This window comes from Salmo salar, chromosome 16 (genome assembly GCF_965601325.2).
Source record: "Salmo salar chromosome 16, fSalSal1, whole genome shotgun sequence".
Lineage (NCBI taxonomy): Eukaryota > Metazoa > Chordata > Actinopteri > Salmoniformes > Salmonidae > Salmo > Salmo salar.
The window spans coordinates 74794107-74817481 of NC_138306.1; the positions used below are offsets into that span (position 1 = coordinate 74794107).

The 23375-nt window shown below is 41.5% G+C and overlaps 1 protein-coding gene and 5 non-coding genes across 15 annotated transcripts in view; all 6 read left to right on the forward strand.

Annotated features, from left to right (window-relative positions):
- LOC106595512 (traf2 and NCK-interacting protein kinase) overlaps positions 1-23375 on the forward strand; it is a 72035-nt gene that overhangs the window by 6676 nt on the left and 41984 nt on the right. For 5 of the 10 annotated variants that reach the window (XM_045697754.2, XM_045697757.2, XM_082962913.1 and 2 more), the window contains exon 1: positions 21556-21968. In XM_045697754.2, the coding sequence (XP_045553710.1) occupies positions 21912-21968 (57 nt within the window). In that variant the 5' untranslated portion in view covers positions 21556-21911. Of the gene's footprint in view, positions 1-3171; positions 3291-7832; positions 7952-12488; positions 12608-17129; positions 17249-21540; positions 21969-23375 lie in introns of those variants that run through there. The other 5 variants (XM_082962914.1, XM_082962915.1, XM_045697755.2 and 2 more) reach the window with 3 other exon arrangements.
- Positions 2210-2292, forward strand: trnal-cag (transfer RNA leucine (anticodon CAG)). The gene has a single exon. It is a non-coding gene; the product is annotated as a tRNA-Leu (tRNA).
- Positions 6871-6953, forward strand: trnal-cag (transfer RNA leucine (anticodon CAG)). Its single transcript has one exon. It is a non-coding gene; the product is annotated as a tRNA-Leu (tRNA).
- Positions 11527-11609, forward strand: trnal-cag (transfer RNA leucine (anticodon CAG)). Its single transcript has one exon. It is a non-coding gene; the product is annotated as a tRNA-Leu (tRNA).
- Positions 16168-16250, forward strand: trnal-cag (transfer RNA leucine (anticodon CAG)). The gene has a single exon. It is a non-coding gene; the product is annotated as a tRNA-Leu (tRNA).
- Positions 17069-17150, forward strand: trnas-aga (transfer RNA serine (anticodon AGA)). The gene has a single exon. It is a non-coding gene; the product is annotated as a tRNA-Ser (tRNA).

A 23375-nucleotide genomic window follows, 5' to 3' on the forward strand; every position in this document is an offset into this window, starting at 1 on the left:
GCCTTCCTGTGACATCGGGTGCTGTAGGAGTCCTGAAGGGCAGGCAGTTTGCCCCCGGTGATGCGTTGTGCAGACCGCACCACCCTCTGGAGAGCCCTGTGGTCGCGGGCAGTGCAGTTGTCGTACCAAGCGGTGATACAGCCCGACAGGATGCTCTCAATTGTGCATCTGTGAAAGTTTGTGAGGGTTTTAGGTGCCAAGCCAAATTTCTTCAGCCTCCTGAGGTTGAAGAGGCGCTGTTGCGCCTTCTTCACCACACTGTCTGTGTGGGTGGAACCTTTCAGTTGGTCAGTGATGTGTACGCCGAGGAACTTGAAGCTTTCCACCTTCTTCACTGCAGTCCCCTCGATGTGGATAGGGGGATGCTCCCTCTGCTGTTTACGGAAGTCCACGATCATCTCCTTTGAGTGAGAGGTTATTTTCCAGGCACCACACTCCCAGGGCCCTCACCTCCTCCCTGTAGACTGTCTCGTGTAGACCTTATCGTGAAATGCTTACTTACAAGCCCTTAATAACCAACAATGCAGTTCAAGAAATAGAGTTAGGGAAATATTGACTAAACAAACTCAAGTAAAAAATAAAACAAAAATTAACAAAATAACAATAACGAGGCTATATACAGAGGGTACCGGTACCGAGTCAATGTGCGAGGGTACAGGTTAGTCGAGGTAATTTGTACAAATAGGTATGGTTCAACGTAAACAGTCCAGGTGGCCATTTGATTAATTGTTCAGTCGTCTTATGGCTTGGGGGTAGAAGCTGTTAAGGAACCTTTTGGATCTAGACTTGGCGCACCGGTACCACTTGCCGTGCGGTAGCAGAGAGAACAGTCAATGACTCTCTCCCCCTTCTCTCCCATGTCTCTGTCTCATTCTCTTTCTCTCTGCCTTTCTCTTTCTATGTGAAGGTATGTTGTCGTGGCACTCTAGGGGAAACAGGGTGTGACATGCTCAGGTGATTCCATGGAAAACACTGGATGAAGAAAACAACAATTGTATCACATGCACACACACCTGCAGACATATCGCAAACCCACACACACACACACACACACACACACACACACACACACACACACACACACACACACACACACACACCAAGATGTGATAATAGCCGTGCCTGTATAATGTATTGGCTCTGACATTAGCTTGGATGAGTTTGGCATTGGCTTTGATACCACTTTGATAACTCAACTTACATGTACATAATCACCTCAATTACCTCGACACCGGTGCCCCCGCACATTGACTCTGTACCGGTACCCCCTGTATAAAGCCCCGTTATTGTTATTTACTGCTGTTCTTTAATCATTTGTTATTCTTATCTCTTACCTTTTTTTTGTTGCTATTTTCTTAGAACTGTATTGTTGGTTAAGGGATTTTCACTGTAAGGTCTACAACTGTTGTATTCGGCGCATGTGACAAATTACATTTGATTTGATTAAATGGTATGAATGACTAATAGTTCCTAAGAAGGTCTTGGGAAGACAAAGCAGTCTGTAGATTTCTCACCTGGATGACTGGAGGCTTCTCTGGATGAAAACAAGTTTAGCCAATCTTCCAACCGGCCACAATTCCAGGGGTTTCCATTCTGGGATTTTCTTATCAGTGTAATCCTTTGGGGACTTTGATTCATAACCGTTTAACAGACAGTTCCAGAGTATTTGTCTGTAATCATTTTAATGTAGTAACGTAATTTATATATATTTTTATGTAAATATTTGATTTGATAAATGTTCAATTAACATGACTTATTTTGGTATAGTGATACCGAAAGAGCCCAATTCTATGGTTCCTCTGCATGTGTTGTTTTGGCTTAATCCTTATAGTCCTGATCTCTGACCAAAACAGTTCCAGTTCTGTTATAGTGACAGGACACGACAACACACCTCTACTCTGTTCTATTCTCAGGAAACAGTTCTACTCTGTTCTATTCTCAGGAAACATTTCTACTCTTTTCTATTCTCAGGAAACATTTCTACTCTTTTCTATTCTCAGGAAACATTTCTACCATGTTCTATTCTCAGGAAACATTTCTACTCTTAGGCATTGATTACATAAATGTTCCCATTATTAAAGTGGCTTGAGTTGAGTCAGTATGTCTGGTATTGTGCATTTACTGGTCTTTGTGGTGATCTCAGGAAGCCGTGCCTATTTCTACTTTTACCTAGTCCGGTTTATCCCGACACCAAACCCAGTTGTTAAGAGTCAGGATGGCCGAGCGGTCTAAGGCGCTGCGTTCAGGTCGCAGTCTCCTCTGGAGGCGTGGGTTCGAATCCCACTTCTGACAAGCTTTTAACGCCTGCATGTCATACTGCTTTCTAATAACCAGTTGACAAATAAATGACTTAAGATAATGGAAATAACGCCTAGTTAACATGTGTAGTGAATAATTAAGAGAATCCTTTCAGGTCGCAGTCTCCCCTGGAGGTGTGGATTGGAATCCCACTTCTGACAAGCTTTTAACGCCTGCATGTCATACTGCTTTGTAATAACCTGTTGAGAAATAAATGACTTAAGATAATGGGAATAACACCTAGTTAACATGTGTAGTGAATAACTATCGTATTTTTAACATATGAATACTAGTTATCATGTTCCGTTATTGACCCTTAGTGGTGAGACGATGTATCTACACCCTGGGCAACTTTCTGTCTTTCTGTTGTTCTGGCTTTGTGAAGAAAAAGAAATCATATAATACTCCTATTTCTACTTTTACCGATACACGTTCTACAGCAAGTCATTACAATGACAAATCGAGTATGTTAGAATCTACACATTTGTTGGTCGGAGTACGTCAGAATATTGAATTTTAGACCTCGTGCTGTCGTTACGGAATCAGCATGGCCGAGCCTTCTAAGGCGCTGCTTTACCCTGGAGGCGTGGTGTTGAATCCCTCTCCTGAAAATGCTTTATCGCCCGTCTGTCACAGGGAAGTCATTCCAAATCATGGTGTAATACATTACCTCTTGAGAATTTTTGTTCTAAATCGATCGATGTAGAATCTTCATATTGCGCTTGATAATGCACTTAAACACTTTATTATGGTATTAATTAAGCAATTTATTGTAGTCTAACTGAAAAGGATTTGCAAGAGTTCGCGCGGCAGTTGTCGTGGCCGAGTGGTTAAGGCGATGGACTAGAAATCTGTTATTTTCTTCCCGCGCAGGTTCGAATCCTGCCGAGAACGGTGAAAAAAATTGTCCGTTCCTGTCGAAGTCTACAATACTCGAATTTCATGTGAAGCTCTTTGACCACATGAGGGCGCCCTCCACTTTCACGTATCAGGTATGTAAAAAAACATTATGAACACCTTCCTTGAGTAGTGGGCCATTCCTGATACACACAGGAAACTGATGAGTGTGAAAACCCCAGCAGCGTTGCAGTTCTTGACACAAACCGGTGCGCCTGCACATACTACCATACCTCGTTCAAAGGCACTTAAATATTTTGTGTTGCCCATCCACCCTCTGAATGTCACACAATCCATGTCTTAATAGTCTCAAGGTTTAAAAATCCTTCTTTAACCTGTCTCCTCTCCTTCATCTACACTGATTGATGTGGATTTAACAAGTGACATAAATAAGAGATCATATCTTTCACCTGTATTCACAAGGTCAGTCTATGTCATGGAAAGAGCTGGTGTCCTTAATATTTTGTATACTCTTTATGGCTCTGGTATGGTATATGCGAGGTATCGCCTGTATTCATTTCAGTAACTCTATGTCAGTGAAAGGTTAAAGAAATAGTCCATTCTCAAATCAGATTCATCTGTCTTCAAAATGACTTGATTTAAAGGCATAGTCTGTGATTTTTAAGACAGTTGATATTGGGGAAATATTATGTCACCCGTAGGTACAGAATAATAATTTGTGTGTGTGATATGGCTTCTTCTGTGCATCTTCACATTTGAATTATAGAGTAAGCATTAATTGGAACAGATATCATCATGTACTGTAGCATGTGCTATGTTACACCCTCCCAGCACACACACACTGGAAATTTAGCCCAGAATCACTTATTAAATATTTAAGTAATATTAGTAATGTGTTCTCTTATGCTTCCTCACTCTCTCTCCCCCGTCCACCCCCCCCCCCCCCCCAAATCAAATTTGTTTGTCATATGCGCCGAATATAACAGGTCCAATTAAATCAAATAAAATGTATTGGTCACATACACATGTTTAGAAAGATGTTATTGCGGGTGTTCCGTAATAATTGTGTTTCGTGCTCCAACAGTGCAGTAATATCTAAGAAGTAATATCTAACAATTTCACAACAATACACACAATACAGACAACCTAAAGTAAAGGAATGAAATTAAGAACATATAAATATTTGGACGAGCAATATCGGAGCGGAATAGACTAAAATACAGTAGAATAGAATAGAATACAGTATTTACATATGAGATGAGTAATGCAAAATATATACACATTATAAAGTGACTAGTGTTCCATTATTAAAGTGGCCAGTGATTTCAAGTCTATGTATATAGGGCAACAGCCTCTAATGTGCTAGTGATGCCCTTTAGATAGAAGCTGTTTTTCAGTCTCTCAGTCCCAGCTTTGATGCACCTGTATTGACCTCGCCTTCTGGATGATAGCGGGGTGGACAGGCAGTGGCTCGGGTGGTTGTTGTCCTTGATGATCTTTTTGGCCTTCCTGTGACATCGGGTGCTGTAGGAGTCCTGAAGGGCAGGCAGTTTGCCCCCGGTGATGCGTTGTGCAGACCGCACCACCCTCTGGAGAGCCCTGTGGTCGCGGGCAGTGCAGTTGTCGTACCAAGCGGTGATACAGCCCGACAGGATGCTCTCAATTGTGCATCTGTGAAAGTTTGTGAGGGTTTTAGGTGCCAAGCCAAATTTCTTCAGCCTCCTGAGGTTGAAGAGGCGCTGTTGCGCCTTCTTCACCACACTGTCTGTGTGGGTGGAACCTTTCAGTTGGTCAGTGATGTGTACGCCGAGGAACTTGAAGCTTTCCACCTTCTTCACTGCAGTCCCCTCGATGTGGATAGGGGGATGCTCCCTCTGCTGTTTACGGAAGTCCACGATCATCTCCTTTGAGTGAGAGGTTATTTTCCAGGCACCACACTCCCAGGGCCCTCACCTCCTCCCTGTAGACTGTCTCGTGTAGACCTTATCGTGAAATGCTTACTTACAAGCCCTTAATAACCAACAATGCAGTTCAAGAAATAGAGTTAGGGAAATATTGACTAAACAAACTCAAGTAAAAAATAAAACAAAAATTAACAAAATAACAATAACGAGGCTATATACAGAGGGTACCGGTACCGAGTCAATGTGCGAGGGTACAGGTTAGTCGAGGTAATTTGTACAAATAGGTATGGTTCAACGTAAACAGTCCAGGTGGCCATTTGATTAATTGTTCAGTCGTCTTATGGCTTGGGGGTAGAAGCTGTTAAGGAACCTTTTGGATCTAGACTTGGCGCACCGGTACCACTTGCCGTGCGGTAGCAGAGAGAACAGTCAATGACTCTCTCCCCCTTCTCTCCCATGTCTCTGTCTCATTCTCTTTCTCTCTGCCTTTCTCTTTCTATGTGAAGGTATGTTGTCGTGGCACTCTAGGGGAAACAGGGTGTGACATGCTCAGGTGATTCCATGGAAAACACTGGATGAAGAAAACAACAATTGTATCACATGCACACACACCTGCAGACATATCGCAAACCCACACACACACACACACACACACACACACACACACACACACACACACACACACACACACACACACACACCAAGATGTGATAATAGCCGTGCCTGTATAATGTATTGGCTCTGACATTAGCTTGGATGAGTTTGGCATTGGCTTTGATACCACTTTGATAACTCAACTTACATGTACATAATCACCTCAATTACCTCGACACCGGTGCCCCCGCACATTGACTCTGTACCGGTACCCCCTGTATAAAGCCCCGTTATTGTTATTTACTGCTGTTCTTTAATCATTTGTTATTCTTATCTCTTACCTTTTTTTTGTTGCTATTTTCTTAGAACTGTATTGTTGGTTAAGGGATTTTCACTGTAAGGTCTACAACTGTTGTATTCGGCGCATGTGACAAATTACATTTGATTTGATTAAATGGTATGAATGACTAATAGTTCCTAAGAAGGTCTTGGGAAGACAAAGCAGTCTGTAGATTTCTCACCTGGATGACTGGAGGCTTCTCTGGATGAAAACAAGTTTAGCCAATCTTCCAACCGGCCACAATTCCAGGGGTTTCCATTCTGGGATTTTCTTATCAGTGTAATCCTTTGGGGACTTTGATTCATAACCGTTTAACAGACAGTTCCAGAGTATTTGTCTGTAATCATTTTAATGTAGTAACGTAATTTATATATATTTTTATGTAAATATTTGATTTGATAAATGTTCAATTAACATGACTTATTTTGGTATAGTGATACCGAAAGAGCCCAATTCTATGGTTCCTCTGCATGTGTTGTTTTGGCTTAATCCTTATAGTCCTGATCTCTGACCAAAACAGTTCCAGTTCTGTTATAGTGACAGGACACGACAACACACCTCTACTCTGTTCTATTCTCAGGAAACAGTTCTACTCTGTTCTATTCTCAGGAAACATTTCTACTCTTTTCTATTCTCAGGAAACATTTCTACTCTTTTCTATTCTCAGGAAACATTTCTACCCTGTTCTATTCTCAGGAAACATTTCTACTCTTAGGCATTGATTACATAAATGTTCCCATTATTAAAGTGGCTTGAGTTGAGTCAGTATGTCTGGTATTGTGCATTTACTGGTCTTTGTGGTGATCTCAGGAAGCCGTGCCTATTTCTACTTTTACCTAGTCCGGTTTATCCCGACACCAAACCCAGTTGTTAAGAGTCAGGATGGCCGAGCGGTCTAAGGCGCTGCGTTCAGGTCGCAGTCTCCTCTGGAGGCGTGGGTTCGAATCCCACTTCTGACAAGCTTTTAACGCCTGCATGTCATACTGCTTTCTAATAACCAGTTGAAAAATAAATGACTTAAGATAATGGAAATAACGCCTAGTTAACATGTGTAGTGAATAATTAAGAGAATCCTTTCAGGTTGCAGTCTCCCCTGGAGGTGTGGATTGGAATCCCACTTCTGACAAGCTTTTAACGCCTGCATGTCATACTGCTTTGTAATAACCTGTTGAGAAATAAATGACTTAAGATAATGGGAATAACACCTAGTTAACATGTGTAGTGAATAACTATCGTATTTTTAACATATGAATACTAGTTATCATGTTCCGTTATTGACCCTTAGTGGTGAGACGATGTATCTACACCCTGGGCAACTTTCTGTCTTTCTGTTGTTCTGGCTTTGTGAAGAAAAAGAAATCATATAATACTCCTATTTCTACTTTTACCGATACACGTTCTACAGCAAGTCATTACAATGACAAATCGAGTATGTTAGAATCTACACATTTGTTGGTCGGAGTACGTCAGAATATTGAATTTTAGACCTCGTGCTGTCGTTACGGAATCAGCATGGCCGAGCCTTCTAAGGCGCTGCTTTACCCTGGAGGCGTGGTGTTGAATCCCTCTCCTGAAAATGCTTTATCGCCCGTCTGTCACAGGGAAGTCATTCCAAATCATGGTGTAATACATTACCTCTTGAGAATTTTTGTTCTAAATCGATCGATGTAGAATCTTCATATTGCGCTTGATAATGCACTTAAACACTTTATTATGGTATTAATTAAGCAATTTATTGTAGTCTAACTGAAAAGGATTTGCAAGAGTTCGCGCGGCAGTTGTCGTGGCCGAGTGGTTAAGGCGATGGACTAGAAATGTGTTATTTTCTTCCCGCGCAGGTTCGAATCCTGCCGAGAACGTTGAAAAAAATTGTCCGTTCCTGTCGAAGTCTACAATACTCGAATTTCATGTGAAGCTCTTTGACCACATGAGGGCGCCCTCCACTTTCACGTATCAGGTATGTAAAAAACATTATGAACACCTTCCTTGAGTAGTGGGCCATTCCTGATACACACAGGAAACTGATGAGTGTGAAAACCCCAGCAGCGTTGCAGTTCTTGACACAAACCGGTGCGCCTGGCACATACTACCATACCTCGTTCAAAGGCACTTAAATATTTTGTGTTGCCCATCCACCCTCTGAATGTCACACAATCCATGTCTTAATAGTCTCAAGGTTTAAAAATCCTTCTTTAACCTGTCTCCTCTCCTTCATCTACACTGATTGATGTGGATTTAACAAGTGACATAAATAAGAGATCATATCTTTCACCTGTATTCACAAGGTCAGTCTATGTCATGGAAAGAGCTGGTGTCCTTAATATTTTGTATACTCTTTATGGCTCTGGTATGGTATATGCGAGGTATCGCCTGTATTCATTTCAGTAACTCTATGTCAGTGAAAGGTTAAAGAAATAGTCCATTCTCAAATCAGATTCATCTGTCTTCAAAATGACTTGATTTAAAGGCATAGTCTGTGATTTTTAAGACAGTTGATATTGGGGAAATATTATGTCACCCGTAGGTACAGAATAATAATTTGTGTGTGTGATATGGCTTCTTCTGTGCATCTTCACATTTGAATTATAGAGTAAGCATTAATTGGAACAGATATCATCATGTACTGTAGCATGTGCTATGTTACACCCTCCCAGCACACACACACTGGAAATTTAGCCCAGAATCACTTATTAAATATTTAAGTAATATTAGTAATGTGTTCTCTTATGCTTCCTCACTCTCTCTCCCCCTTCCACCCCCCCCCCCCCCCCCAAATCAAATTTGTTTGTCATATGCGCCGAATATAACAGGTCCAATTAAATCAAATAAAATGTATTGGTCACATACACATGTTTAGAAAGATGTTATTGCGGGTGTTCCGTAATAATTGTGTTTCGTGCTCCAACAGTGCAGTAATATCTAAGAAGTAATATCTAACAATTTCACAACAATACACACAATACAGACAACCTAAAGTAAAGGAATGAAATTAAGAACATATAAATATTTGGACGAGCAATATCGGAGCGGAATAGACTAAAATACAGTAGAATAGAATAGAATACAGTATTTACATATGAGATGAGTAATGCAAAATATATACACATTATAAAGTGACTAGTGTTCCATTATTAAAGTGGCCAGTGATTTCAAGTCTATGTATATAGGGCAACAGCCTCTAATGTGCTAGTGATGCCCTTTAGATAGAAGCTGTTTTTCAGTCTCTCAGTCCCAGCTTTGATGCACCTGTATTGACCTCGCCTTCTGGATGATAGCGGGGTGGACAGGCAGTGGCTCGGGTGGTTGTTGTCCTTGATGATCTTTTTGGCCTTCCTGTGACATCGGGTGCTGTAGGAGTCCTGAAGGGCAGGCAGTTTGCCCCCGGTGATGCGTTGTGCAGACCGCACCACCCTCTGGAGAGCCCTGTGGTCGCGGGCAGTGCAGTTGTCGTACCAAGCGGTGATACAGCCCGACAGGATGCTCTCAATTGTGCATCTGTGAAAGTTTGTGAGGGTTTTAGGTGCCAAGCCAAATTTCTTCAGCCTCCTGAGGTTGAAGAGGCGCTGTTGCGCCTTCTTCACCACACTGTCTGTGTGGGTGGAACCTTTCAGTTGGTCAGTGATGTGTACGCCGAGGAACTTGAAGCTTTCCACCTTCTTCACTGCAGTCCCCTCGATGTGGATAGGGGGATGCTCCCTCTGCTGTTTACGGAAGTCCACGATCATCTCCTTTGAGTGAGAGGTTATTTTCCAGGCACCACACTCCCAGGGCCCTCACCTCCTCCCTGTAGACTGTCTCGTGTAGACCTTATCGTGAAATGCTTACTTACAAGCCCTTAATAACCAACAATGCAGTTCAAGAAATAGAGTTAGGGAAATATTGACTAAACAAACTCAAGTAAAAAATAAAACAAAAATTAACAAAATAACAATAACGAGGCTATATACAGAGGGTACCGGTACCGAGTCAATGTGCGAGGGTACAGGTTAGTCGAGGTAATTTGTACAAATAGGTATGGTTCAACGTAAACAGTCCAGGTGGCCATTTGATTAATTGTTCAGTCGTCTTATGGCTTGGGGGTAGAAGCTGTTAAGGAACCTTTTGGATCTAGACTTGGCGCACCGGTACCACTTGCCGTGCGGTAGCAGAGAGAACAGTCAATGACTCTCTCCCCCTTCTCTCCCATGTCTCTGTCTCATTCTCTTTCTCTCTGCCTTTCTCTTTCTATGTGAAGGTATGTTGTCGTGGCACTCTAGGGGAAACAGGGTGTGACATGCTCAGGTGATTCCATGGAAAACACTGGATGAAGAAAACAACAATTGTATCACATGCACACACACCTGCAGACATATCGCAAACCCACACACACACACACACACACACACACACACACACACACACACACACACACACACACACACACCAAGATGTGATAATAGCCGTGCCTGTATAATGTATTGGCTCTGACATTAGCTTGGATGAGTTTGGCATTGGCTTTGATACCACTTTGATAACTCAACTTACATGTACATAATCACCTCAATTACCTCGACACCGGTGCCCCCGCACATTGACTCTGTACCGGTACCCCCTGTATAAAGCCCCGTTATTGTTATTTACTGCTGTTCTTTAATCATTTGTTATTCTTATCTCTTACCTTTTTTTTGTTGCTATTTTCTTAGAACTGTATTGTTGGTTAAGGGATTTTCACTGTAAGGTCTACAACTGTTGTATTCGGCGCATGTGACAAATTACATTTGATTTGATTAAATGGTATGAATGACTAATAGTTCCTAAGAAGGTCTTGGGAAGACAAAGCAGTCTGTAGATTTCTCACCTGGATGACTGGAGGCTTCTCTGGATGAAAACAAGTTTAGCCAATCTTCCAACCGGCCACAATTCCAGGGGTTTCCATTCTGGGATTTTCTTATCAGTGTAATCCTTTGGGGACTTTGATTCATAACCGTTTAACAGACAGTTCCAGAGTATTTGTCTGTAATCATTTTAATGTAGTAACGTAATTTATATATATTTTTATGTAAATATTTGATTTGATAAATGTTCAATTAACATGACTTATTTTGGTATAGTGATACCGAAAGAGCCCAATTCTATGGTTCCTCTGCATGTGTTGTTTTGGCTTAATCCTTATAGTCCTGATCTCTGACCAAAACAGTTCCAGTTCTGTTATAGTGACAGGACACGACAACACACCTCTACTCTGTTCTATTCTCAGGAAACAGTTCTACTCTGTTCTATTCTCAGGAAACATTTCTACTCTTTTCTATTCTCAGGAAACATTTCTACTCTTTTCTATTCTCAGGAAACATTTCTACCCTGTTCTATTCTCAGGAAACATTTCTACTCTTAGGCATTGATTACATAAATGTTCCCATTATTAAAGTGGCTTGAGTTGAGTCAGTATGTCTGGTATTGTGCATTTACTGGTCTTTGTGGTGATCTCAGGAAGCCGTGCCTATTTCTACTTTTACCTAGTCCGGTTTATCCCGACACCAAACCCAGTTGTTAAGAGTCAGGATGGCCGAGCGGTCTAAGGCGCTGCGTTCAGGTCGCAGTCTCCTCTGGAGGCGTGGGTTCGAATCCCACTTCTGACAAGCTTTTAACGCCTGCATGTCATACTGCTTTCTAATAACCAGTTGACAAATAAATGACTTAAGATAATGGAAATAACGCCTAGTTAACATGTGTAGTGAATAATTAAGAGAATCCTTTCAGGTCGCAGTCTCCCCTGGAGGTGTGGGTTCGAATCCCACTTCTGACAAGCTTTTAACGCCTGCATGTCATACTGCTTTGTAATAACCTGTTGAGAAATAAATGACTTAAGATAATGGGAATAACACCTAGTTAACATGTGTAGTGAATAACTATCGTATTTTTAACATATGAATACTAGTTATCATGTTCCGTTATTGACCCTTAGTGGTGAGACGATGTATCTACACCCTGGGCAACTTTCTGTCTTTCTGTTGTTCTGGCTTTGTGAAGAAAAAGAAATCATATAATACTCCTATTTCTACTTTTACCGATACACGTTCTACAGCAAGTCATTACAATGACAAATCGAGTATGTTAGAATCTACACATTTGTTGGTCGGAGTACGTCAGAATATTGAATTTTAGACCTCGTGCTGTCGTTACGGAATCAGCATGGCCGAGCCTTCTAAGGCGCTGCTTTACCCTGGAGGCGTGGTGTTGAATCCCTCTCCTGAAAATGCTTTATCGCCCGTCTGTCACAGGGAAGTCATTCCAAATCATGGTGTAATACATTACCTCTTGAGAATTTTTGTTCTAAATCGATCGATGTAGAATCTTCATATTGCGCTTGATAATGCACTTAAACACTTTATTATGGTATTAATTAAGCAATTTATTGTAGTCTAACTGAAAAGGATTTGCAAGAGTTCGCGCGGCAGTTGTCGTGGCCGAGTGGTTAAGGCGATGGACTAGAAATGTGTTATTTTCTTCCCGCGCAGGTTCGAATCCTGCCGAGAACGTTGAAAAAAATTGTCCGTTCCTGTCGAAGTCTACAATACTCGAATTTCATGTGAAGCTCTTTGACCACATGAGGGCGCCCTCCACTTTCACGTATCAGGTATGTAAAAAACATTATGAACACCTTCCTTGAGTAGTGGGCCATTCCTGATACACACAGGAAACTGATGAGTGTGAAAACCCCAGCAGCGTTGCAGTTCTTGACACAAACCGGTGCGCCTGGCACATACTACCATACCTCGTTCAAAGGCACTTAAATATTTTGTGTTGCCCATCCACCCTCTGAATGTCACACAATCCATGTCTTAATAGTCTCAAGGTTTAAAAATCCTTCTTTAACCTGTCTCCTCTCCTTCATCTACACTGATTGATGTGGATTTAACAAGTGACATAAATAAGAGATCATATCTTTCACCTGTATTCACAAGGTCAGTCTATGTCATGGAAAGAGCTGGTGTCCTTAATATTTTGTATACTCTTTATGGCTCTGGTATGGTATATGCGAGGTATCGCCTGTATTCATTTCAGTAACTCTATGTCAGTGAAAGGTTAAAGAAATAGTCCATTCTCAAATCAGATTCATCTGTCTTCAAAATGACTTGATTTAAAGGCATAGTCTGTGATTTTTAAGACAGTTGATATTGGGGAAATATTATGTCACCCGTAGGTACAGAATAATAATTTGTGTGTGTGATATGGCTTCTTCTGTGCATCTTCACATTTGAATTATAGAGTAAGCATTAATTGGAACAGATATCATCATGTACTGTAGCATGTGCTATGTTACACCCTCCCAGCACACACACACTGGAAATTTAGCCCAGAATCACTTATTAAATATTTAAGTAATATTAGTAATGTGTTCTCTTATGCTTCCTCACTCTCTCTCCCCCGTCCACCCCCCCCCCCCCCCAAATCAAATTTGTTTGTCATATGCGCCGAATATAACAGGTCCAATTAAATCAAATAAAATGTATTGGTCACATACACATGTTTAGAAAGATGTTATTGCGGGTGTTCCGTAATAATTGTGTTTCGTGCTCCAACAGTGCAGTAATATCTAAGAAGTAATATCTAACAATTTCACAACAATACACACAATACAGACAACCTAAAGTAAAGGAATGAAATTAAGAACATATAAATATTTGGACGAGCAATATCGGAGCGGAATAGACTAAAATACAGTAGAATAGAATAGAATACAGTATTTACATATGAGATGAGTAATGCAAAATATATACACATTATAAAGTGACTAGTGTTCCATTATTAAAGTGGCCAGTGATTTCAAGTCTATGTATATAGGGCAACAGCCTCTAATGTGCTAGTGATGCCCTTTAGATAGAAGCTGTTTTTCAGTCTCTCAGTCCCAGCTTTGATGCACCTGTATTGACCTCGCCTTCTGGATGATAGCGGGGTGGACAGGCAGTGGCTCGGGTGGTTGTTGTCCTTGATGATCTTTTTGGCCTTCCTGTGACATCGGGTGCTGTAGGAGTCCTGAAGGGCAGGCAGTTTGCCCCCGGTGATGCGTTGTGCAGACCGCACCACCCTCTGGAGAGCCCTGTGGTCGCGGGCAGTGCAGTTGTCGTACCAAGCGGTGATACAGCCCGACAGGATGCTCTCAATTGTGCATCTGTGAAAGTTTGTGAGGGTTTTAGGTGCCAAGCCAAATTTCTTCAGCCTCCTGAGGTTGAAGAGGCGCTGTTGCGCCTTCTTCACCACACTGTCTGTGTGGGTGGAACCTTTCAGTTGGTCAGTGATGTGTACGCCGAGGAACTTGAAGCTTTCCACCTTCTTCACTGCAGTCCCCTCGATGTGGATAGGGGGATGCTCCCTCTGCTGTTTACGGAAGTCCACGATCATCTCCTTTGAGTGAGAGGTTATTTTCCAGGCACCACACTCCCAGGGCCCTCACCTCCTCCCTGTAGACTGTCTCGTGTAGACCTTATCGTGAAATGCTTACTTACAAGCCCTTAATAACCAACAATGCAGTTCAAGAAATAGAGTTAGGGAAATATTGACTAAACAAACTCAAGTAAAAAATAAAACAAAAATTAACAAAATAACAATAACGAGGCTATATACAGAGGGTACCGGTACCGAGTCAATGTGCGAGGGTACAGGTTAGTCGAGGTAATTTGTACAAATAGGTATGGTTCAACGTAAACAGTCCAGGTGGCCATTTGATTAATTGTTCAGTCGTCTTATGGCTTGGGGGTAGAAGCTGTTAAGGAACCTTTTGGATCTAGACTTGGCGCACCGGTACCACTTGCCGTGCGGTAGCAGAGAGAACAGTCAATGACTCTCTCCCCCTTCTCTCCCATGTCTCTGTCTCATTCTCTTTCTCTCTGCCTTTCTCTTTCTATGTGAAGGTATGTTGTCGTGGCACTCTAGGGGAAACAGGGTGTGACATGCTCAGGTGATTCCATGGAAAACACTGGATGAAGAAAACAACAATTGTATCACATGCACACACACCTGCAGACATATCGCAAACCCACACACACAACACACACACACACACACACACACACACACACACACACACCAAGATGTGATAATAGCCGTGCCTGTATAATGTATTGGCTCTGACATTAGCTTGGATGAGTTTGGCATTGGCTTTGATACCACTTTGATAACTCAACTTACATGTACATAATCACCTCAATTACCTCGACACCGGTGCCCCCGCACATTGACTCTGTACCGGTACCCCCTGTATAAAGCCCCGTTATTGTTATTTACTGCTGTTCTTTAATCATTTGTTATTCTTATCTCTTACCTTTTTTTTGTTGCTATTTTCTTAGAACTGTATTGTTGGTTAAGGGATTTTCACTGTAAGGTCTACAACTGTTGTATTCGGCGCATGTGACAAATTACATTTGATTTGATTAAATGGTATGAATGACTAATAGTTCCTAAGAAGGTCTTGGGAAGACAAAGCAGTCTGTAGATTTCTCACCTGGATGACTGGAGGCTTCTCTGGATGAAAACAAGTTTAGCCAATCTTCCAACCGGCCACAATTCCAGGGGTTTCCATTCTGGGATTTTCTTATCAGTGTAATCCTTTGGGGACTTTGATTCATAACCGTTTAACAGACAGTTCCAGAGTATTTGTCTGTAATCATTTTAATGTAGTAACGTAATTTATATATATTTTTATGTAAATATTTGATTTGATAAATGTTCAATTAACATGACTTATTTTGGTATAGTGATACCGAAAGAGCCCAATTCTATGGTTCCTCTGCATGTGTTGTTTTGGCTTAATCCTTATAGTCCTGATCTCTGACCAAAACAGTTCCAGTTCTGTTATAGTGACAGGACACGACAACACACCTCTACTCTGTTCTATTCTCAGGAAACAGTTCTACTCTGTTCTATTCTCAGGAAACATTTCTACTCTTTTCTATTCTCAGGAAACATTTCTACTCTTTTCTATTCTCAGGAAACATTTCTACCCTGTTCTATTCTCAGGAAACATTTCTACTCTTAGGCATTGATTACATAAATGTTCCCATTATTAAAGTGGCTTGAGTTGAGTCAGTATGTCTGGTATTGAGCATTTACTGGTCTTTGTGGTGATCTCAGGAAGCCGTGCCTATTTCTACTTTTACCTAGTCCGGTTTATCCCGACACCAAACCCAGTTGTTAAGAGTCAGGATGGCCGAGCGGTCTAAGGCGCTGCGTTCAGGTCGCAGTCTCCTCTGGAGGCGTGGGTTCGAATCCCACTTCTGACAAGCTTTTAACGCCTGCATGTCATACTGCTTTCTAATAACCAGTTGACAAATAAATGACTTAAGATAATGGAAATAACACCTAGTTAACATGTGTAGTGAATAATTAAGAGAATCCTTTCAGGTCGCAGTCTCCCCTGGAGGTGTGGATTGGAATCCCACTTCTGACAAGCTTTTAACGCCTGCATGTCATACTGCTTTGTAATAACCTGTTGAGAAATAAATGACTTAAGATAATGGGAATAACACCTAGTTAACATGTGTAGTGAATAACTATCGTATTTTTAACATATGAATACTAGTTATCATGTTCCGTTATTGACCCTTAGTGGTGAGACGATGTATCTACACCCTGGGCAACTTTCTGTCTTTCTGTTGTTCTGGCTTTGTGAAGAAAAAGAAATCATATAATACTCCTATTTCTACTTTTACCGATACACGTTCTACAGCAAGTCATTACAATGACAAATCGAGTATGTTAGAATCTACACATTTGTTGGTCGGAGTACGTCAGAATATTGAATTTTAGACCTCGTGCTGTCGTTACGGAATCAGCATGGCCGAGCCTTCTAAGGCGCTGCTTTACCCTGGAGGCGTGGTGTTGAATCCCTCTCCTGAAAATGCTTTATCGCCCGTCTGTCACAGGGAAGTCATTCCAAATCATGGTGTAATACATTACCTCTTGAGAATTTTTGTTCTAAATCGATCGATGTAGAATCTTCATATTGCGCTTGATAATGCACTTAAACACTTTATTATGGTATTAATTAAGCAATTTATTGTAGTCTAACTGAAAAGGATTTGCAAGAGTTCGCGCGGCAGTTGTCGTGGCCGAGTGGTTAAGGCGATGGACTAGAAATCTGTTATTTTCTTCCCGCGCAGGTTCGAATCCTGCCGACAACGGTGAAAAAAATTGTCCGTTCCTGTCGAAGTCTACAATACTCGAATTTCATGTGAAGCTCTTTGACCACATGAGGGCGCCCTCCACTTTCACGTATCAGGTATGTAAAAAAACATTATGAACACCTTCCTTGAGTAGTGGGCCATTCCTGATACACACAGGAAACTGATGAGTGTGAAAACCCCAGCAGCGTTGCAGTTCTTGACACAAACCGGTGCGCCTGGCACATACTACCATACCTCGTTCAAAGGCACTTAAATATTTTGTGTTGCCCATCCACCCTCTGAATGTCACACAATCCATGTCTTAATAGTCTCAAGGTTTAAAAATCCTTCTTTAACCTGTCTCCTCTCCTTCATCTACACTGATTGATGTGGATTTAACAAGTGACATAAATAAGAGATCATATCTTTCACCTGTATTCACAAGGTCAGTCTATGTCATGGAAAGAGCTGGTGTCCTTAATATTTTGTATACTCTTTATGGCTCTGGTATGGTATATGCGAGGTATCGCCTGTATTCATTTCAGTAACTCTATGTCAGTGAAAGGTTAAAGAAATAGTCCATTCTCAAATCAGATTCATCTGTCTTCAAAATGACTTGATTTAAAGGCATAGTCTGTGATTTTTAAGACAGTTGATATTGGGGAAATATTATGTCACCCGTAGGTACAGAATAATAATGTGTGTGTGTGATATGGCTTCTTCTGTGCATCTTCACATTTGAATTATAGAGTAAGCATTAATTGGAACAGATATCATCATGTACTGTAGCATGTGCTATGTTACACCCTCCCAGCACACACACACTGGAAATTTAGCCCAGAATCACTTATTAAATATTTAAGTAATATTAGTAATGTGTTCTCTTATGCTTCCTCACTCTCTCTCCCCCGTCCACCCCCCCCCCAATCAAATTTGTTTGTCATATGCGCCGAATATAACAGGTCCAATTAAATCAAATAAAATGTATTGGTCACATACACATGTTTAGAAAGATGTTATTGCGGGTGTTCCGTAATAATTGTGTTTCGTGCTCCAACAGTGCAGTAATATCTAAGAAGTAATATCTAACAATTTCACAACAATACACACAATACAGACAACCTAAAGTAAAGGAATGAAATTAAGAACATATAAATATTTGGACGAGCAATATCGGAGCGGAATAGACTAAAATACAGTAGAATAGAATAGAATACAGTATTTACATATGAGATGAGTAATGCAAAATATATACACATTATAAAGTGACTAGTGTTCCATTATTAAAGTGGCCAGTGATTTCAAGTCTATGTATATAGGGCAACAGCCTCTAATGTGCTAGTGATGCCCTTTAGATAGAAGCTGTTTTTCAGTCTCTCAGTCCCAGCTTTGATGCACCTGTATTGACCTCGCCTTCTGGATGATAGCGGGGTGGACAGGCAGTGGCTCGGGTGGTTGTTGTCCTTGATGATCTTTTTGGCCTTCCTGTGACATCGGGTGCTGTAGGAGTCCTGAAGGGCAGGCAGTTTGCCCCCGGTGATGCGTTGTGCAGACCGCACCACCCTCTGGAGAGCCCTGTTGTCGCGGGCAGTGCAGTTGTCGTACCAAGCGGTGATACAGCCCGACAGGATGCTCTCAATTGTGCATCTGTGAAAGTTTGTGAGGGTTTTAGGTGCCAAGCCAAATTTCTTCAGCCTCCTGAGGTTGAAGAGGCGCTGTTGCGCCTTCTTCACCACACTGTCTGTGTGGGTGGACCCTTTCAGTTGGTCAGTGATGTGTACGCCGAGGAACTTGAAGCTTTCTACCTTCGTCACTGCAGTCCCCTCGATGTGGATAGGGGGATGCTCCCTCTGCTGTTTACGGAAGTCCACGATCATCTCCTTTGAGTGAGAGGTTATTTTCCTGACACCATACTCCCAGGGCCCTCACCTCCTCCCTGTAGACTGTCTCGTGTAGACCTTATCGTGAAATGCTTACTTACAAGCCCTTTACCAACAATGCAGTTCAAGAAATAGAGTTAGGGAAATATTGACTAAACAAACTCAAGTAAAAAATAAAACAAAAATTAACAAAATAACAATAACGAGGCTATATACAGAGGGTACCGGTACCGAGTCAATGTGCGAGGGTACAGGTTAGTCGAGGTAATTTGTACAAATAGGTATGGTTCAACGTAAACAGTCCAGGTGGCCATTTGATTAATTGTTCAGTCGTCTTATGGCTTGGGGGTAGAAGCTGTTAAGGAACCTTTTGGATCTAGACTTGGCGCACCGGTACCACTTGCCGTGCGGTAGCAGAGAGAACAGTCAATGACTCTCTCCCCTTTCTCTCCCATGTCTCTGTCTCATTCTCTTTCTCTCTGCCTTTCTCTTTCTATGTGAAGGTATGTTGTCGTGGCACTCTAGGGGAAACAGGGCGTGACATGCTCAGGTGATTCCATGGAAAACACTTAATGAAGAAAACAACAATTATATCACATGCACACACGCCTGCAGACATATCGCAAACCCATACACACACACACTTGTCTAAGACAAGATGTGATAATAGCCGTGCCTGTATAATGTATTGGCTCTGACATTAGCTTGGATGAGTTTGGCATTGGCTTTGATACCACTTTGATAACTCAACTTACATGTACATAATCACCTCAATTACCTCGACACCGGTGCCCCCGCACATTGACTCTGTACCGGTACCCCCTGTATAAAGCCCCGTTATTGTTATTTACTGCTGTTCTTTAATCATTTGTTATTCTTATCTCTTACCTTTTTTTGTTGCTATTTTCTTAGAACTGCATTGTTGGTTAAGGGTTTTTCACTGTAAGGTCTACTACACCTGTTGTATTCAGCATTTCACTGTAAGGTCTACTACACCTGTTGTATTCAGCATTTCACTGTGAGGTCTACTACACCTGTTGTATTCAGCATTTCACTGTGAGGTCTACTACACCTGTTGTATTCAGCATTTCACTGTAAGGTCTACTACACCTGTTGTATTCAGCATTTCACTGTAAGGTCTACTACACCTGTTGTATTCAGCATTTCACTGTAAGGTCTACTACACCTGTTGTATTCAGCATTTCACTGTAAGGTCTACTACACCTGTTGTATTCAGAATTTCACTGTAAGGTCTACTACACCTGTTGTATTCAGCATTTCACTGTGAGGTCTACTACACCTGTTGTATTCAGCATTTCACTGTAAGGTCTACTACACCTGTTGTATTCAGCATTTCACTGTAAGGTCTACTACACCTGTTGTATTCAGCATTTCACTGTGAGGTCTACTACACCTGTTGTATTCAGCATTTCACTGTAAGGTCTACACCTGTTGTATTCAGAATTTCACTGTAAGGTCTACACCTGTTGTATTCAGCATTTCACTGTAAGGTCTACTACACCTGTTGTATTCAGCATTTCACTGTAAGGTCTACTACACCTGTTGTATTCAGCATTTCACTGTAAGGTCTACTACACCTGTTGTATTCAGCATTTCACTGTAAGGTCTACTACACCTGTTGTATTCGGCGCATGTGACAAACTACATTTGATTTGATTAAATGGTATGAATGACTAATAGTTCCTAAGAAGGTCTTGGGAAGACAAAGCAGTCTGTAGATTTCTCACCTGGATGACTGGAGGCTTGTCTGGAAACATTTCTACTCTGTTCTGTTCTCAGGAAACATTTCTATTCTGTTCTATTCTCAGGAATCATTTCTTCTCTGTTCTATTCTCAGGAAACATTTCTACCCTGTTCTATTCTCAGGAAACATTTCTACTCTGTTCTATTCTCAGGAAACATCTCTACTCTGTTCTATTCTCAGGAAACATTTCTACTCTGTTCTATTCTCAGGAATAATCTATATTATATTGCCTTTAGCTCTCTGTTATAAAACACATGGTTATTCTCAATGGGATAAAGGACAAATAAAACCAAACACAAAAGGACTAAATGGGCCGCATTGAATGAAACTTCTCTATTCTGAACGTCTGATTAGCTCCTATACACAGCACTATGTTCATAATACATACATCATATATTAGTAATAATACTACGTTATAAAACATTTCAATATGAAAGAGTGGTGACCAAGTGTATGACGTCTACATGGATGTTATGTACCTACAACAAAGTTGATTGGCCCTTGTTGAACTCATGTAGTTTGATACATCGCTATGTTTCCATTTATAAATCTCTTTTACAAAAAGTTCCACTTTACCTAACATTGTTACTAAACTTTAGACAAACCAGTTACCACACCCCGGTTTCAGAGATGGCTTACTCTGGAAACTCCTTTTGTCACTACTGAGTTGAAATGATTCCATTCATCAAATCCGGCTTTCCTCTGGAGTGGGAGTGGTTTACAGATTTGCCACGCCCGCGGTGTCTTTGATTGACATAGCTCAAAAGCAGCAGCAGCAAGCAAACCGTGAGTTGTCGCTCTGTCGGTTGAACCTACAGACATGGATTCGGTGCTGCTGCTGATCATGTTCACGTCCCGTTATAGTCACACACCAGCATCTCTGCTCCAGCAGCGTTTTTTTCATTAACGTCGGTCACCTCTAAGCCTACTGACAAACTGGGATATATTATATTTGATCTTTTTTATTTTCTCTGTCGCCATCTCTCCATCGCTTATCAGTTTGAAAGAGGAAGGCAGGCTCGTTTCCCCGCGGAAGAGGGCAGCCTATAGCGGGCGCCAAGGGCATTTACTCCGTGGTCTCGTTGTCTGAATGATTTCTGATTCTGGGGATTTTTTCAATATTTGATTTGAATCATGGCGACTGATTCCCCTGCCCGGAGTCTGGATGAGATCGACCTGTCTGCTCTACGGGTAAGATAAAGCCGGGTCTGCATCATTTATCTGTTTCAGTATCAGAGATGGCTACTACTCTCTCTCTCTCTCTGTGTGTGTGAGACAACGCTTCTAAAATGGGTCAAATTCCCCATCCCAACATACAACCACCAACATGGCAGACTGGCCTAGCGATGTTTGTGCATGAGCAAAACATATCCAAATATCGAATTATGCAGGCATATATAGCACTGTTCATAACCTAATAGCAGGTGGTTGGTTATACAATGTAACATAGCACTGTTCATAGCCTAATAGCAGGTGGTTATACAATGTAACATAACACTGTTCATAGCCTAATAGCAGGTGGTTATACAATGTAACATAACACTGTTCATAGCCTAATAGCAGGTGGTTATACAATGTAACATAGCACTGTTCATAGCCTAATAGCAGGTGGTCATAGCCTAATAGCAGGTGGTTATACAATGTAACATAACACTGTTCATAGCCTAATAGCAGGTGGTTATACAATGTAACATAGCACTGTTCATAGCCTAATAGCAGGTGGTCATACAATGTAACATAGCACTGTTCATAACCTAATAGCAGGTGGTTATACAATGTAACACAGCACTGTTCATAGCCTAATAGCACTATTCATAGCCTAATAGCAGGTGGTTATACAATGTAACATAACACTGTTCATAGCCTAATAGCAGGTGGTCATAGCCTAATAGCAGGTGGTCATACAATGTAACATAGCACTGTTCATAGCCTAATAGCAGGTGGTCATACAATGTAACATAGCACTGTTCATAGCCTAATAGCAGGTGGTTATACAATGTAACACAGCACTGTTCATAGCCTAATAGCACTGTTCATAGCCTAATACCAGGTGGTCATAGCCTAATAGCAGGTGGTCATAGCCTAATAGCAGGTGGTCATAGCCTAATACCAGGTGGTCATAGCCTAATAGCAGGTGGTTATACAATGTGACATAGCACTGTTCATAGCCTAATAGCAGGTGGTCATAGCCTAATACCAGGTGGTCATAGCCTAATAGCAGGTGGTCATAGCCTAATAGCAGGTGTTCATAGCCTAATAGCAGGTGGTCATAGCCTAATACCAGGTGGTCATAGCCTAATACCAGGTGGTCATAGCCTAATAGCAGGTGGTCATAGCCTAATAGCAGGTGGTCATACAATGTAACATAGCACTGTTCATAGCCTAATAGCAGGTGGTCATACAATGTAACATAGCACTGTTCATAGCCTAATAGCAGGTGGTTATACAATGTAACACAGCACTGTTCATAGCCTAATAGCACTGTTCATAGCCTAATACCAGGTGGTCATAGCCTAATAGCAGGTGGTCATAGCCTAATAGCAGGTGGTCATAGCCTAATACCAGGTGGTCATAGCCTAATAGCAGGTGGTTATACAA